General features: G+C 43.0%; 2 protein-coding genes across 2 annotated transcripts; one reads left to right on the forward strand and one right to left on the reverse strand.

The window, feature by feature from the left end:
• Nucleotides 1-1,353: 1,353 nt before the first annotated feature.
• On the reverse strand, nt 1,354-10,606 carry apba2a (amyloid beta (A4) precursor protein-binding, family A, member 2a). The gene is made up of 12 exons (XM_076732846.1): nt 10,348-10,606; nt 6,368-7,619; nt 6,020-6,124; nt 5,892-5,931; nt 5,652-5,797; nt 4,733-4,819; nt 4,431-4,616; nt 4,091-4,270; nt 3,724-3,936; nt 2,888-3,007; nt 2,619-2,759; nt 1,354-1,491 (listed from the first exon to the last, which is right to left on the reverse strand). Exons 2-12 carry the CDS (start codon nt 7,586-7,588, stop codon nt 1,420-1,422), a joined length of 2,511 nt encoding a protein of 836 aa, XP_076588961.1. The 5' UTR covers nt 7,589-7,619; nt 10,348-10,606; the 3' UTR covers nt 1,354-1,419.
• Nucleotides 10,607-10,844: 238 nt separating this feature from the next.
• fan1 (FANCD2 and FANCI associated nuclease 1) lies at nt 10,845-16,633 on the forward strand. The gene is made up of 13 exons (XM_076732849.1): nt 10,845-12,357; nt 12,439-12,579; nt 12,784-12,985; nt 13,062-13,295; nt 13,383-13,514; nt 13,607-13,715; nt 13,821-13,940; nt 14,036-14,200; nt 14,304-14,466; nt 14,551-14,654; nt 14,737-14,931; nt 15,356-15,484; nt 15,569-16,633. The coding sequence occupies exons 1-13, from the start codon at nt 11,148-11,150 to the stop codon at nt 15,704-15,706; spliced, it is 3,042 nt and encodes a 1,013-aa protein (XP_076588964.1). The 5' UTR covers nt 10,845-11,147; the 3' UTR covers nt 15,707-16,633.
• The last annotated feature ends 147 nt before the right edge of the window (nt 16,634-16,780 follow it).

The raw sequence follows: 16,780 nt of genomic DNA on the forward strand, positions 1-16,780 counted from the left end.
CAGCACAAAGAAAATATATTTAATGTTTGACCTCATCGACTTCATTGACTTTTGTAAATATATGCTTATTCTGAATTTCAAAGAAGTAGGGTTAGGTGCAACTTAAGACTGGGAAAGTAGTGGAATGCTCCAAAAACACCTGTTTGGAACATTCCACAAGTAAACAGGTTCATTGGTAACAGGTGATAGTATCTGTTTTTACGCTTCTCAAATGTTTTTGGAATCAGGGTCGTATGTGAGCCTCTAAGTGTTATGTGTTATACATCATTTATCTGTAAATAGTTGTATTTGTTACATTTATTGTCATGCTGCAGTAGTTGTAAGTTGTATGGGATCCATACAATGTGTATACAGTCAACACTGATCAGTCAGTCATTGTTCAGCTCGTCGTTTTCATTAGAAATGAAAAACGAGACAAAATAATTGCTAGTTTGATATTGATTACTTTGACAACAACAACACGTGGTTTAATTTGTGCACACTTTGTGGGCAGTGTCCGTGGTTGAAGCTTCCTTCTTTCACAGCTTCTGAGATCCAAATAAATGTGAAAACACGAGAGGAAGAATGAACACCAAACTCCTTGGATCAGTACAAGTGATTTATCTCTAATCCAGGCAAATGAACTTGATGTCTCTTTTGCAAGTAATGTACTTTTTTGCAGTAACACCTTAATAAAATAAAACCAAAACAAACAACAAGAAGCATTCAGCCGTGAGATTGTATTCTTAATGCGTTATAACATTACATTCATCCGGTAATGTATATTTTGATACATTCTTCTTGTACTGTACCCTCTGGTAAAGGTAATGGTCACCCATACTGTATGTCTTTGAAAAGTAGATGTGTCTTTGGCCTTCAGCATCACCATAATACACATAGTTGAGTGCCTTTGTACAGCATATTATTATCTTCTTTTAATACTTACTGTAATAGGTTATCATGTCAGATTGAGAATTCATCCCTGGTCAGTAATTCTTCATAATAACATGCATATACTGTAGGAGTAATATGGCCTTTCCAACCAAGTCCTTGAGTAATCCAAAGTATTTACAGTAGAAGTACATTTTTAAACTCCATACACATTATAAAAATGACTAAATAAAAAATAAATGTACTAATTTATCTCTTCATAAGAAAATAATCATGACCTTAAAGCTACTTCTCTTCAACACCAGAAACTCACATACAGTACTACAGACAGAGTATTCACATTGTAAGGCCATTATGACAATGTAATTCAAGATAAACCTGAAAATGAGAACTGGATGTTCTTTACAGCATTGCAACAAGAGGCCGAAAAAATAAAATGATAGAAAAATAAATTCTCCTCGTCCCACGGAGCCACCTGTCCATTATCTGTCCATCACCTCCACACAGCCAGACATGCAGAGCGACAGCGGCCTGATCCATGCAGGGTCTCTATATGTAGATAGGCGTCTCCTGTCCCGTCAGCAGTCTGAACATCACAGCAGGCATCGTCTTCATGTTGATCTGAGAGGGAGAGAGGCAGAGATGAGAGCAGCGGGGACGATTACACCGTCAACTTGAGAGCCCATTTACAGCGGCACACTCGTAATCACATCACTTGAGTCCAGGCCTAATTTACTCCCCTCTGCGCCACCAGAGAGACAGAAGAGACCTTGGATCCATTACTGGCAAATAATAAGCTTTTATGGCTTTAATGGAGATAGATAATGGCTGAAAGTGGGAAAACAGACAAATACAAAATCACAGCATGATAACAAATGATAAAATCGAGGGTTAGTAGTGGAGCACCCCAAGGATGGTTGATAACCAAAACTTCCTTGGTCATAAATTAAGAAATTTGTTATGCTGTTTAGAGTAAACTGTCGACTATAAGAACTTATAACTTAGGCTTGAATTGACAAATTAAAGGAACAGACTAACATTGTGGGAGATACAGCTTGGCTCTGTCCAAAGCATAGACTGTATAAAAATGGATGCAGTCTCCATTTCTGCTGTAAAGTTGGGTATTTTAATATGGAGGTCTATGGGGATTGACTTGCTTTTAGAGCCAGCCTCAAGTGGCCATTTGAGGAACTGCTGTTTTGGTACTTCAGCCCCAGAGTTTCTGCTTGGTTCAAGGTAACAAAATCAGCTGACCAGCACCTCCACAGTTCACAGATTAACATGTGGCATCTCGTCAGAATATTTCCTGGCCCAGTATAGTAACTTTCTGGAGTTTTCACCAAAGCTGCTGTGCAGATTAATTAATAAAGATGTAATGTGTTAATCAATGAGCTTTAGAGGAGCTAGTAGGCAGATTTCATTAGCTTCATACGGGGCCAGGCTAACTGTTTCCCCCTGTTTCCAGTCTTTATGCTAAGCTAACCATCAGCTGGTGGTAGTTTCATCTTTATGGTATAGACATGACAGTGGTATCAATCTTCTCATCTAACTCTCAGAAAGAAAATTAATAAGCATTATTTCCCAAAAGTCAAACGACTATTTGAAACTGCAGAATCAATGTTTGTGGTCCTGGAATCTCAAACTGCTGTAAACCATACATATATCTCTGAAAGGCCTGTACAGTGCGGTGATTTGTGTGGTGCAGTAATCAGTGACAATTGCCATCTTGTGGCATGAGGAGCTCTTACCTCACCCACTGAGACAGACAGGGTTTGGACAATCTTCTCATGTGCCATGGCAACAACACTCTGACCGTTTATTTCGATGATTCTGTGTCCAACACGAACACCGCCTCGCTCAGCTATGCCACCTCTCATCAGACTGCAGATCTGAGGGTGTGAGGAAGACACTTTAGACTGTATGTAAATGCACAGTGTACAACACAACCCTCACTCTCTTTAGACACAGCAGCGCTCTTCAGGTGTGTCATGCTTCATACGAACAAGGGCTTACTCACAATGCCATTCTGCACACTGAAACCAAGCTGGAACTTGAGATCAGGTCTCTTGATGAGGACAGTGGTGACAGGGGGGCAGCTCACAATACTCAGTTTTACCTTCACCTGATTCTTCAGACCCTGGACCATGTCCCCAAAAAACAGAAAAACACATTAATGTTATGGTCATTAAGAAGGACAAGCATTACCTGCAGCCAAAGCCTGATATAGCTATAAAAAAGCTGCAGTTTCTTTTGGTTCATTCCCACATACACCGTCCTGCTAAATCCACGACTAAAAATACTAAATGTGAAAAAATGCTGTTGTTTGAGAACAATTTGCAAACAACCAGGAAATTGCTTAGCCTTTTTTCCAAAACAGAAGTATATATTTCTGACCCATTTTTAAAAATGTGCATCAGTATATACATTCAGTTGGAAACAATGGGGCTTACCCTTTAGTGTTTTAGCCTCTGTGTGGTGTTTCAGTGTCATGTTGCATGAGTGTGTGGATGGAACAACTCGCTGAGGATGTTGTGGTTTCATGATTAAATCAAACATTTATTCGCTTGTCTTTTTTGTCCATCCACTTAATCCTGTTAGGGTCATCGGAGGCTGCAGCCTACCTCGGTGTCCAATGAGCAGAAAGCAGGGTGAAAACCTACAGGTCACCAGTCCATCACAGATCTTATGAGAAATTTAGAGTTTCATAATGACTAATAAAGAGACAATATAGTGGCAGAATATGTGTACCTTAACCCTAAATGCGACTATATTTCTTTATCTGAGTGATCACTGAACAAAACCTGAATTCTGTAGGTGAAAACAGTAGCTGGAGGTGCGTGATATACCCCGTACCTTGATGATGCCCTGACAGGTGGCAAGTGGCAGCCCCACCAGGCTGGTGTCATTGATGGACATGATCTGGTCCCCAACACTGAGTTTTCCAGAGCGAGCTGCAGGGCCGCTGTTCAGCATACTGGCCAGGATGACGGTGGGCAGAATGGAGCCCCAGCCGGACTCCACGATCACCACACCGAGGCTCTCCCCTTTCTGCTTCTCCACGTACAGCTGGAACGCAGGAAAAAGCACCTCTTAATCCTCTTCGAGCACATTTTGAACTGGGTTTAGAAGATTCATGAGGTTCTGGCGCAACCACCTGTGCTGAGGGAAATCCATCAATCAGCATCACAATTCACCTGCAGCCGAATAAAAAATGTCGCACCTCTTTACAGTTGTCTGAGTTTGAGAAATGAACGAGGTCATCGTGGTACATTTCCTGGGAGTTGATGATGTCACTGTATTGTTTCTGGCTCAGGTCGGTCGGGTTGATGCCATTGGCTCGCAGGAATTCTCTATAGGCCACGCTAAAGGCCTGACCGATGGACTGTGCAATGAGCTGTGCCTGTAGGAAGGGGAGCGTTTGGGGAAAACTACTCAGCAGAAAGGCTATCTCAGTTGACAGCAACAAGGAGGTGAGAAAGATCACAACAGTTAAAGTGACCACAGAACAGAGCAGAAGTATAATCTCAAAATGTATGTGCAGTTAAGCAGCAAACACTTACATCCTCTGACTCAAAGACATAGCAGATCATCCTGTACTGACTCTTCCCTTCGCTGGCAGAGTCGGGAGATTCTGAGAAATCCTCTGATGAGGCCTGAGACATGGGCCTCCGTGCCATCAGAACCACAATACTGCCAATGTCGGCGATGTAGGAGATGGTACGCAAGGCACTGTCCATCATTGTGTCCTACGTGGAGCAGAGACAATGGCAATCATCATTATTTATGTCTCAAAGTAGACTCACCGGAATGATCAAACACAGGAAGGAGGATCAATCGACACACAGATGTATGAGTTACTGACCTGCGTGTCAGCATTCAGCACTTTGACAGCTTTAGTGGAGATAAACAGGTCCACCTCTGTCATCATCTGAGAGTCTTCATCTTGGCTCTTGGAAATAAATGACATATTGTTTTTATCAGACATTTTATATTCATGTAGTTTAATCCCACAGTGCAACTTTCAGCTCATTATCAAAACAATAAGATGGGCAACTGAGCAAAAAAAAAAACAATGCAACAGCTCCACCGTGTGGTAAGAAAATGACCCTGCTGCCTGCTTACCCTTAAAGTCAGCTGGCAATACAAATACTTTTAAAAATTGCCTTTATTGTGTTGAAATACAAGGAAAAGGCACTTTGGGAGCACAAGCCTCTGCTGGTGTTGAACAAAAGCTTCACTACTTAAACCTGCAAACCAGTGGTGGAAACCAAACCAGGATTTACTGAAGTACAGTAGTTAAGTACAAATTTGAGGTACTTGTATTTTACTTGCTCTAATCTCACACCACTTTCTGCTTCTACTCCATCACATTTCAGATGGAAATATTCTACTTTTAACTCCACTGCATTTTCTTGTCAATGTCACTAGTATTAATACTTTAAGCACTTTAAGTACTTACATATATTAACTGAAGTAACATTTTCAGTGTGGGAGGAATAAGTCCTTCAGCAATGCTGCAAACACAACCTTTTGGAATCAAGTCTATATCTTAGTTAAGTTTGACGGCTGAAGTTTAAAAGCCAACTTTTCTTATGGCAAAACTCCCAGATCCAGATCACCATGAACTTCTAATCATTTCCTCCTAAACATAAGGCCAATCTGTTCTTCAAATTTCTTTAGAAATCTTCGCCTACATTTTTCAGACACAGAAACAGAAGAAAGCACACAGCAACTTTTTGGCTTTAGTTTGAATGTTTATAAACCAGATCAATGGGTGCTACCTTGATACGACTGACAGCTTCATGGGCCTGGGACATGCGGACAGACTTGGATGGGTTTTTATCAGACAACACCTGAGTGCAGCCAAGGTAGTTAGCAGCAAAGATGATCCCATCAATAAGATCCTCTGGCTCACAGGGACCTGGGACTGTGCAGAAAAAGGGATCTCAATGCAAAACATCACAATGTGCTCCAAAGATTTCTGAAAACTACGAAATGTAAGAACATTTTGAGATAGTTACCATCCTCAAAGCTGGGGAAGGCAGCAGCTTCCTGTGTTTTCTTTAAAATAAGTTATACGTTAGACTTCAAGGGCAAACATCTTTATAGTGATATTACTCGAGAAGACACATCAGCCATAAGTCGTCACCTTGGGTGTGTCGCTCTCGTCTGCAGGGACGAGCTCTGGACACTGAGGCCTCCCTGGCTGCTCTGGCACGTCCTCGGGTGTCACAGCTGTGCTCGGCTTCTCATCCTGTTGTGTACAAATATCTGCTTTAACTTAGGCAAGCCTCCTGTTACGTGTTTCTCATTGTCCTGGGTGGATGGTAACGCCATGGGGAAAAGGTGAAAAAGACTATCTGTGGCAAAGCATGTAATTAAAATCTTACTTAATTCACTCTGGGACACAGTGCTGGTAGATTGTGCTGAAGCTTTAACAAACACAAGCCTCAGGGGAGGAGATCTGACAAAGACTTGGCCTCTTGGTATTGGTTACCTGCTGGGGTTTCTCTGGCCGTCTCTGTCTCTCCTCAAGAGGCTCCCTCTGTTGTTCCGGTGTGGGATGAGGAGCCCGGGATGGTTTGATAACCCTGGGTTCGCTCTCCCGGCTGGTAGCAGAGGAGGGAGTGGATCTGGGAACGGGAGGAGTCTCTCTGCGAGGCTGGGCCTTCTGGGTGTCGGCGGGCGACGGAGCATGGGAATGCCGAGGCGGTGGAGGAGGGTGTTGCTTGCTGGAACCAGACCTAGCTTTGGTCCGCACGGCCACCTTTTTGCAGTCCTTTGACGCCGTCTTTGGACGCTGTTCATTGCTGTTGAGGGTGCATCCTTTGATCCCAGAGACAACACGCTCCGTGTCCTCTCCGGGTCCCCTCCTCCCTCGTCCTTTACCCTGCCTCTCTTTCTCTTTCGACCCCATGTGCGACGACTCACACTTCTTACCGCCTCCTGGGATATTCTGGTTTCTTGCGACTCGAGTGTCATCTTCTCTTTCCCTTTCATCACCTGCCTTTCTAATTCGTTCATTCTCATTGTCCTGATAAAGGCAAGTCTGCCTTTGAACACTGGTCTCAGTCTCCTCTAAATCCTCTATAAATTTGGCCCCATCCAGCACCTCTTCTATCTCATCTCCATCACTGAAGAAGAACCTGTTCTCCTGGCCCTTTTCCACCTTCCTCTCTGCTTCATCCCCAGCAATCGGAGCACAATGCGACCTAAAGCGATGGCCCGTCTTGTGAGGTTTAGTGTCTGATTGTGATCCCTCGCATATTTCTGTGCTGTGACGAGGCCTGGGAGTGAACTGGTCAGCAGCACTGCTGTTCTCATTAATATTATCACCTACTGCATGCTTTATATAGCCACCTTCCTCGGGACAGTACTGCTTGTAGTACCTCGTGTCTACTACGCCCTCTCTGTTTAAATGCAGCACCTCATCATAGTCCTGCTCCACATCAGAGCCCACGTTGTCATATTCAGAGCAGGTGTCCTCCATGTCCTCAGGACTAGGGTCACAACTCATGTAATAGTGGCTTGCAGGGACAGGAGGAGTCAGCTGGTCGTTGTCATCATCCTTCAAGGTACACGGTGGTTGCTCAGATGCCTCGCTCACCAAGCCTCGCTGCTCTTCCTGGCTCTGTGTAGAGAGTCCAAGGCCAGGGCACGGTGGAGGACTGGGAGCCAAGATTTTGGAGATGGTTCCTGGCCTCTTTCCATGAGCCATACCTGGCCCTGTAAGCCCACCACCCTCAACCCTGTGAACGACAGATGACCATAATTAAATGTTTGAGATGCTTGCACATGATCTGTGTAAGCTTTCATTCGACATCCTCAGCAACATTTTCAAACTCTCTGCAATTTCCTACTGCCTTTTTTCAAATACCACCAGAAAAATCAGGAGGAGAATTTACATGAATTATGTCAGAGAACCAACATATTACAGAAGTGAGCTTTCACAGGTTTTACCGATCCATCCATTCCATAAATACACAAATTATGCTGCTTCAGCAACAAAGCAACCTCTTCCTTTGTTTACTTCGGCATGATTTTTAACATATTGACCAAATATGATCCATGGCAATATTCCAACTTACAACGTACAACAAACTTATTTCACCCCCTCAAGCAGAAGCACACAGATGAGTATGGAGAGAGGCAAAAATCCCACAAAGAGAGCTCAGTGGCTATGGTTGAGATGTAAACTAAGCAGACAAACTACACTGTCTCAGCAAAGCATTGCCAAATCTTCTGCATGTTGTAATCTGTATTTTGCCATATTGTCAAAAATATCATTATTGAAGGAATACCCTGAAACGTTGTGATATTCTCTTAGGGCCGTATCACCCACCCCTGCTCTGTAAGCCACCATGATACAACACATTCCCAGAGCATCTCTCAAGCACTTCACACTGTACCAGACTTAAATAACATATGATGAAAGATTATTTTCCTCACTTAGACAAACAGTTTGGACTGAGATCCCAGAGGACAGCAGAGCAAATGTCACTGTTTCACATTTTAAACAAACAGATACATTTTCACATTTTAAATCCCTCCTTCACGGACAACCAGTGGCCACTTATTAATCTATTACTTCTAGACCATCTGACACCCACACTCGCCATCACAGTCTTTTTGTCCACGTCGACTGCCGATGTTGTTTGTTATCTGTCATCTTGCTTTGTTGTGTCTGCTCTAATTTTGTCTTGACATCCTGCAGAACAGGAAAAATGCTTTAAGTGAGTCAAGCCTGTAGCATGTGATGTTTTTCTGATGCAGAATCATTGTTTTTTTTTTTTTTTTACTTAAAGTATACCCTCGCTTACAAACTCATCTCTGAAACGTTTTTTATGATGTGGCTAGTGTGGGTGCCAGATTTATGATCCATGACTTATGTCCTCTGAGGAACCCGTTTGCAGAACAGTACATCATTCTTCTGACGTCCGAACAGCATCTCTACAACATAACATCCCATGTATCGACAACTGAGCAGGTAACGCAAACACAGCTGGTGGAAAATTAATTTCTATGCACTCATTTCAGCCATTTTTATGATTGTTTTCACAACAAAAAAGAACAAATACCAATCACAATACTGTCGCACTAAATCACATTAGGTCATATAGTAGCATAGAGCTAAACTAATGAAGGAGCTGAACTAGACCATTATCAATTCATCAATTAGCTGACTGACAGGAAATGAATCTGCCACAATTCTGATAACCAGTTAATTGCTTGCTATTTTTCAAAAGGGCCAAAATCGACTGGTTGCAGTCTCTCACAAGCTCACAAGCTTCAGTCATTCAAACACCTTGTGTTTCAGACTGTAGGTCAGATAGAAAAAGCACTTAAAAGTATTTACCTTGAGGCCTGGGAAGATAATTGGCACACTGACTGATAATGAAAATACAACAACAACAAATTACCTAAAAAAGGATATTATAAAGAAAATTAGTCTATTCAACAAAATAATGAGCCTCTGTACTTTACACACATTGATAGATATTTAGGACCAATATGGCCATTTATGTCGACTATTTCTGAGTAAGTTCATTAAGATTTCAAAGAAAAGAAAAGCCAAACACCCCTGATGTGACACTCTCGGTCTGGTAATGATTGGTACACAGTGTATCAGAGCTTTATATCACACTGAGCACGGTGGTCTGATACCCGCCCAGAATAAACACGTCAACACCCTCATCTACACATGAACCATCTGAGCTTGTGGCTGAACTGGAAAAAAACAGCTCGACTGCGCTGTTTGGGCTCCAGCTTTCGGGTATGATCGAGGTTTAACACACTAGACACAATAAATCCCGACCGCTCACAGTGTTGATCAGATGATAATGCAACTGAGATTATGGTATTATGAGTACAAAAAAACCCTAATCCCCGCCAGATCACCTCCAGTACAGCATGACAGGCGGACCTAATCATGACCTCTCCATGGTGCTGAAGTGCTAATTAAAAACAGTAAGGTTTATTATAGGCTTGTGCTCGCGCTCCAGGATTAAGATTGCACGCATTTTGCCCTGCCCTTCACATATTTGTGGTGTTTTATAAACCCATTACGCCGAACTTTTGCCGCAGCTGCAGGAGTGGTTGTTGTGGTCGCTCCGGTTTCCCCATAACTGGACGCCGCATTCCCATCTGCGTAAATATCGATAAAATAATCGGATATATGGTTTCCCTGCGCATATACCACGACAGTGATGGAGCTGGCTCCCTCCGCACACACTGCTGCTTTCACCATCTGGGAGCAATACCATCCTGCTGCTGCAATTCACATCGACCTTGATTTGAAGCATCGAGACTGCACCATGCTGACATCCACCTTATGGGCTGATGTTGTACCAGAGGGGCACATCCAGCATTGTCTTCAGCCCCGTCATCGGAAGCCGTAGAGGCCCTTCTGCATCTCTACAAGATGTTTTTTTTTTTTCTTCTGACATTTGTTCTTAGATTATTCCGTGTGGCACTTACCAGCATCGGTCCTGTCGGCGGCCCTCCTCGTGAAATGCCCGTGTGCTGATCAGATCAGATTGCTCTCCGGAATGGTGATTTTTGAATAAAAGCCGCACAGCAGCCCAGGAACCTGTGTAGAAAATACACCCCCCATCATGTGCTCACTGCCCTGCTCAGCCAACAAATAACACAGAGAGAAGCGGAGCGAGTGAATGGTCAAACATACGCCTAAATAATTGACCCATGTCATTTTAGTTCAAAGGATAAAGTAATATTTATTGGTTATGTGTTTAACAGTGTGCGATGTCATTGTAAAAGGGTGATTCATATGTTTTAAATTGTATTACCATTAACTTTAACTAAAAAATATATCTACATGTAAATATTTTACATCTAGAGCACGATTTTTTTTTTTGCATTCACCTTGTTTATTTTGCGTTTAGGTAGTTGAGAAAATATCGATGTGGTTGAGATCGATTGCTACAGCCTGAAAAGCATTCTGCGCTCCGCTGATTAAGCCTGAGAAGCGGGATTGTTATTGTCGTGCTGCTCATCTGTACACAAATGAGACCGCTACCGGTATGTTAGCTTATGTTTTGACCCACTGACAGTCTTTACATTAATATTTTTGGGAATTCTTCTAATGCATATGTGTCTCAGCAAAAACGGAAATATGCTACAATTTTAAATGAAGTGTCTTTTATGAGCTAAGTTAGCATTTAAGTGAGCTAAACAGACCTTAGCATTATTATACGTTAATGCTCCTAAGAGTATGCCTATAAAACTTTTCGTCAAGCAACGCCACTTCCGTCTGTACTATGACCGGCAGAGCCAACAAAGACAAACTGAAGCGAAGTTTGTCATTGTCCAAGAACAAGAAGAAAGACGATGTCAAAGCTGGGACTTCTGCCAGTACTGCTGCCACCACAGCTCCAATCACCTCGTTCTTCAGTAGCCAGCCTCCACCTAAGCTGGCCTGCCCGCTGTGTGGCCAGTTGGTACCAAGATTCAAGATCAATGAGCACATTGATTTGCAATGTCAGAACTTTGAGAGAGGAGACAGCAGTGTCACCTCAGCAAGTAATTGTGTTGTGCCAAGCATCCAGCTGTCACCCAGAAAGAATCCCCCAAAGTCCCCAGAGCTGGAGCCAAACAAGGAAGAAGAGGTCAATGAGACTAATACCAGCCCTTACTTCAAAAAGAAAAGCTTTCACCGGCCACCGCGGGAGATAAGCAGTAAAAGTGTGGTCAGGATGATAGACCTGGGAAGTCTTTCCTCCAAGCTATCTAGGAAATATCGTAAGGAACCTGAGAGGACACAGACAGAGGATAAACATGTGCCAAAGTGTCATGAAAAGGAGATATATTCTGAAACACTAAGCAGCTCACAGAAAGAAAATCTTTGCATTCAGAGTTTAGAAGACAGCAAAGATTGTGTGACAGTCATTGACCTGACAACAACCAGCGGGGACACTCCAACAGCAGTGCAAAATCTATCATGCTCAGACAAAGGACATAATCTTGAACTCAAAGCGTCGAAATCAGAAACTGTCCGACAATTGGATAATCCAAAGTTGCACTCTACTTCCTCCAAACTAGCAAAGAGAAAAAAGGAAACAAATCCAACTGGCAATGAGTCTATTTTCAAAAAGAAGGCAAAATATGAGGGGAGCAGCAGACAGCCAAAGGAGGTGTTGTCCAGAGAAAGTAAGGCAGAGACGACTGATGCGGACCGTCTTAAAACTGAAGTCCCTTCAGCGACTACCACTACTGCATGTGAGCCCCCTTTAGGTTCAGAGGAGACCCATGAGAACAGTGCAGCAGCCATCAACAGTGATTCACTCCCAGGGTCTGGTGCAGAGAACACCACTAATGACCAGGCTGTCGAGGGCTCTCACACCCCACGGCTTCCCTACTACCTCCGTAACTTCCGGACCGTGCTTCAGGCTGTCCTGGAAAACGAGGACGACAGGGCTTTGTTCGACCAGCATGATATGTCACTTGTACATGCATTTGAGAAGCTCTCAGGTATGCTGAAATATCAGTCAGTAATTGTTGTTTAACGTAAGTAAGGCCTCGTCACTCACAGGTATTTTTTTCCTCTCCAAGTCATGGGGCAGAAGCTGTACGTGAGACTCTTTCAGAGGAAGCTGAAGTGGCTCCAAGTAAATAAACTGGATTATGAGGAAATATGCAGTGATCTGGGACCTGTTGCTCAGGAGTTGGTTCAAGGTGGTTTTCTACAGTCAGGTAAATTACTAAAGCCTTAATAAATAACATTATTTGACATTTTAGGGCATCTTTAGCAGTTAGCTGACCTCCTTTAAATCTGTCAAACAAAGTACATATAATAATACAATAGAATATATAAAATAGAGAATGTAATCCTGCTAAAACATGTATATTTTTTGTTTTTCTCTTCTTCATGCCCTCCTGTGCTTTTATTTATCAAAGAGAGTGACCTTCAGGAGTTAGGGGAGGCTCTGGATCTCCTGCCTGCTCCTGAGCTCAAAGCTCTTGCTAAGACTTTCCATCTGGGCAATTCTGGGACTCAGAAACAGCAGCTTGTGGACGGACTTCTCCGTCTCAGCAAGCAAAAGTCCTTCTTCTCTATGACCCCTGCTCAAAACAACATTGGGGCTGTCATCCTCAGAAGGTGAGATGATGAAATACATTTTGTTCAGTAGTATTGCAGCAATGATCTCTCACCCCTGCGCTCTCTAACCTTAAAGAGCAAAGCAGCTCGCAGGTCCCTGTGTGCGCCTGTGTCGTGATCCTCGGGCTGTCTTCTCTCGCATCCTTCTACTCTTCTCTCTGACGGACACCATGGATGAGGAAGAGATGGCGGCTGGTGGGCAAAACCAGCTCTTCACCATCCTACTGGTCAACTCGGGACGCCTGGCCTTCCCAGACTACACAGTGCAGCGTACAGCCAAGGTGTTCCAGGACAGAGATGATCTTATCAGGTGGGGGTCTGGAAAATAAATTACTTTGGTGTTTTTGCATTTATCTATGCACTATATAACAACTCAGGATTCCATCCATCACACCAGATATGAAGCATCCATGCGAGCCCTGCAAGAGGTAGCTTCAGCTATGCAGGGAGGTCAGTGGGAAGAGGCCATGGAGCTTTACACTGCTGCCAAAAGTGCCTGGCAGGAGCTGAAGAAAAACCATGACCTCAGGTGACATGAATCTATTCATTTGCTTCTGCCTAAAACAGATACAGACTCCCTGGACATTATTTATATGTTATCTTTGTTATTGTGTTGAATAGTCACCAGGAGGAGCTGCCTGTGTTCCTGCGCAGCTTCACCACAGGATGGGCTTACACTCGCATCTTATCCAGGGGGGTGGAGGTCTTGCAGAGGCTACGTCGCTATGAGGTTTTCTGACATTATCCACTGACTCTCTCACACACATTCAGCCTTTGTAAATCCAGTTAAAATATGTCACACTTAAGATGCTAAGGGTCTACTATTGTGTTACAGGAAGCAGTAGAGGAGCTGCGGTCCTTACTGTTGCAGTCCGTTTACTGTCTTGACAGCCGAGGGCGGTGGTGGGACAGACTGGCATTAAACCTTCACCAGCACCTAAAAAAACCTGAGCAAGTGAGCAGCAGTGACCTCATTCACCTCTTTAAGACACTTAGATGTGTGACATTGCTCTCAGTAATAGCTGTTGTGTTTTCTTTTGTTATTTCTAGGCTATTTGTGCTATCCGAGATGGGCTGTCAGACCCTCTGGTGCGAACTGGACATAAGCTCTCTCTTCATCAGAGAGCTGTTAGGATGAAAGAGTCTGCCAGCTTCAAGAAGTATCGTCTGCAACTTAGAGACCTGCCTACTATCCAAGTCGAAGATGTCAGACATGTGAGTTTAACAATATGCCAGTATCTGGGAAGAAAAACAAATGTTAATTTTTTGGTGTACGTAAAAAAATATACAGATGGACTGTAAATGCTCTTGTCTGCAGGTGACCATCCGGGGACAGCTGTTTCCTCATGAGGGGGGAATGGGGAAATCTATGTTTCTTATACCAGTAAATGAAGAGGGGGAAGAGAGTGCTAATGCCACTGTAATAGGCTCAGTGGAAGAGCTGTCTCTAGCACATTACCGCCAACAAGGCTTTGATCAAGGTAAACGGTTTTGCTTCACCTATCAAAAATATTTCTGCATCCTTTTATCACTTTAACATTGGTTTGCCATTCTTAATGCAATAGGGATCCATGGAGAGGGCTCAACGTTCTCTACATTATTTGCTCTTCTGCTGTGGGACATCATTTTTATGGAGGGCATTGCAGATGTTTTCAGAAATCCATACCAGGTAAAGTAAGCCCTACCAATGTAATATTTGTGGGATATTGTCTATTCATACCAGTTTAACTTGTCTTCCTTTCTTCTCACAGACATGTCCACTGGATCTTCACACTGACTTTTTCTACGAGAACCGAAAAGAGGCGATTGACTCTCGTGTGCAGTTACTTGGCGAGGCATCTGTGGAGACACTGCACGCCATGGTAGAAGAGGTCTGGACCTCCCAGGAGGGTAAAGTGTGTTCGCTGGTCAGCTGGGAGCGTTTCTCATCCCTTCAACAGGCCCAGGTATTTACAGTCACTCACATACACCATTTTATTAGGTACACCTGTAAAATTGAATGCAGTTCATCTCAGAAAAGATATTTATTTTATTTAACTACATGTTTATTATTGAGGATATAGTTTGTGGTGGTGTTAAACTGAATTCATTATATTGAGAGGTGTTTCTAATGTTTATCCCTTCCAATTTAAAAACATGGGGGGATAAATATTAGAAACATTTCATTATAGTGCAGTCCAGTTCAAGACCAACTACAATCTCAGTAATGAACATGTAGTTACATCAATACAGCTCTATATTATGTATATCACATTATACATTATATGTGTAGTTATATGTGGAAAGATAATGTAAAGGATGCTTCCATAGGCTATGATAATTAATTAGGATTATATGTTTTGACTGCATGTGTTATTTATCTATTTGCAGTCTCTTGTGTCATGCCTGGGTGGAGCCTTCTTAGGAGGGGTAATAGCACGAATGTCAAAAGACTACAGACACTGCCGTGCAGGTCTGCCTGATCTTGTGGTGTGGAACACCTCAGAGAACAGCTACAAGGTGAGATCTCATCACATCCTGGCTCTTTGAATTTGATGTTTTCCTTAGTGTAGATGTGACATGGGGTGTCTTGTTGTTCTATAGCTGGTGGAGGTGAAGGGGCCCAGTGACCGTCTGTCCCAGAAGCAACAGATCTGGCTGGATGAGCTTCAGAAACTGGGGGCCGATGTGGAGGTGTGTCACGTGGTGGCTACCGGAGCCAGAGGAGCTCGTCTGGAATAAACAGACACAGAAGAACTGACTGATGAGACTTTGCTGCTAATTAATTATTGTGTGGTCAAAATGGAAACGAATGATCTGAATGCTTTTCCTGATTCTGGTCATCTGTCACAGATAAATTGAGTCCTATATGAGTGTGAATGTTGTGGGAAGAGGTGTGCCTTGTGACATGTGGCTTTATCGGGAAGAGGTGCATCATGAGATGGAGATCATCACTGAGAACTGCCAGGATCAGAAATAGCTTGCTTGCAGATAATCAAAGCTGATGCATGACATGATCCAACAGCCACGGCAAACTGACGGTGTTCCCTTTTCTTTGGCGTTACATTCACACTATATTCTCAGGAACTTGGGTTGCCAAGCAACGAAAACTCACATTTAGCTGGCTGCTTACAAATTGTATGACAGCTCTATGAGTTTGTTATGCAAGTAATTACTGTAATAATATGCCTTTAAATATGCAGTTTTGCCACTACTCTGACAGGAAAAAAAACCAAAGGAGACAAGAAATCAAATAAGAGGGCTGCAAGTAATTATTATCATTAACATTTAAGTTACCATTTGTAAAATGCTAGAAAATAGTGGAAATGCCCATCACAGTTTCCTGGAGCCCAAGATGTCGTCATCACATTGCTTGTTTGGTCTGACCAACAGTCCAAAACCCAAATGACTCACCTTATTATAACAGCCATCACATGTGACAAACAGGCGGCAAATCCTCAAAAATGACAGGCTGAAATTTGGAAATATTTTAGGGTTTTGTTTAAAAATGACTCGAATCATTATCAAAGTGGTTGTCAATGGATTTTCTGTTGATCAATTGAATCAATTGAACAGATCTGTCACTGAATTGTCTTGATATGTAAAATGCAATAACTGTGTTGACATCATGGTTTGGACCATTAAATATTAAAAGACAACTTTGGTGTTATTTTCCTGTTTACGAATGTGCCTGTAATGGCGGAAAAAGATGTATACATTGCGAATCACAGCCAGGTTAGCGCGGTGGTAATAGGCTGTGCCTGGGCGGACTGTAATGTATGCAGGCCTGGATCATGGATGCATTTGGGGGAAGGG

This window comes from Chaetodon auriga, chromosome 6 (assembly GCF_051107435.1).
Source record: "Chaetodon auriga isolate fChaAug3 chromosome 6, fChaAug3.hap1, whole genome shotgun sequence".
Taxonomy (NCBI): Eukaryota; Metazoa; Chordata; class Actinopteri; order Chaetodontiformes; family Chaetodontidae; genus Chaetodon; species Chaetodon auriga.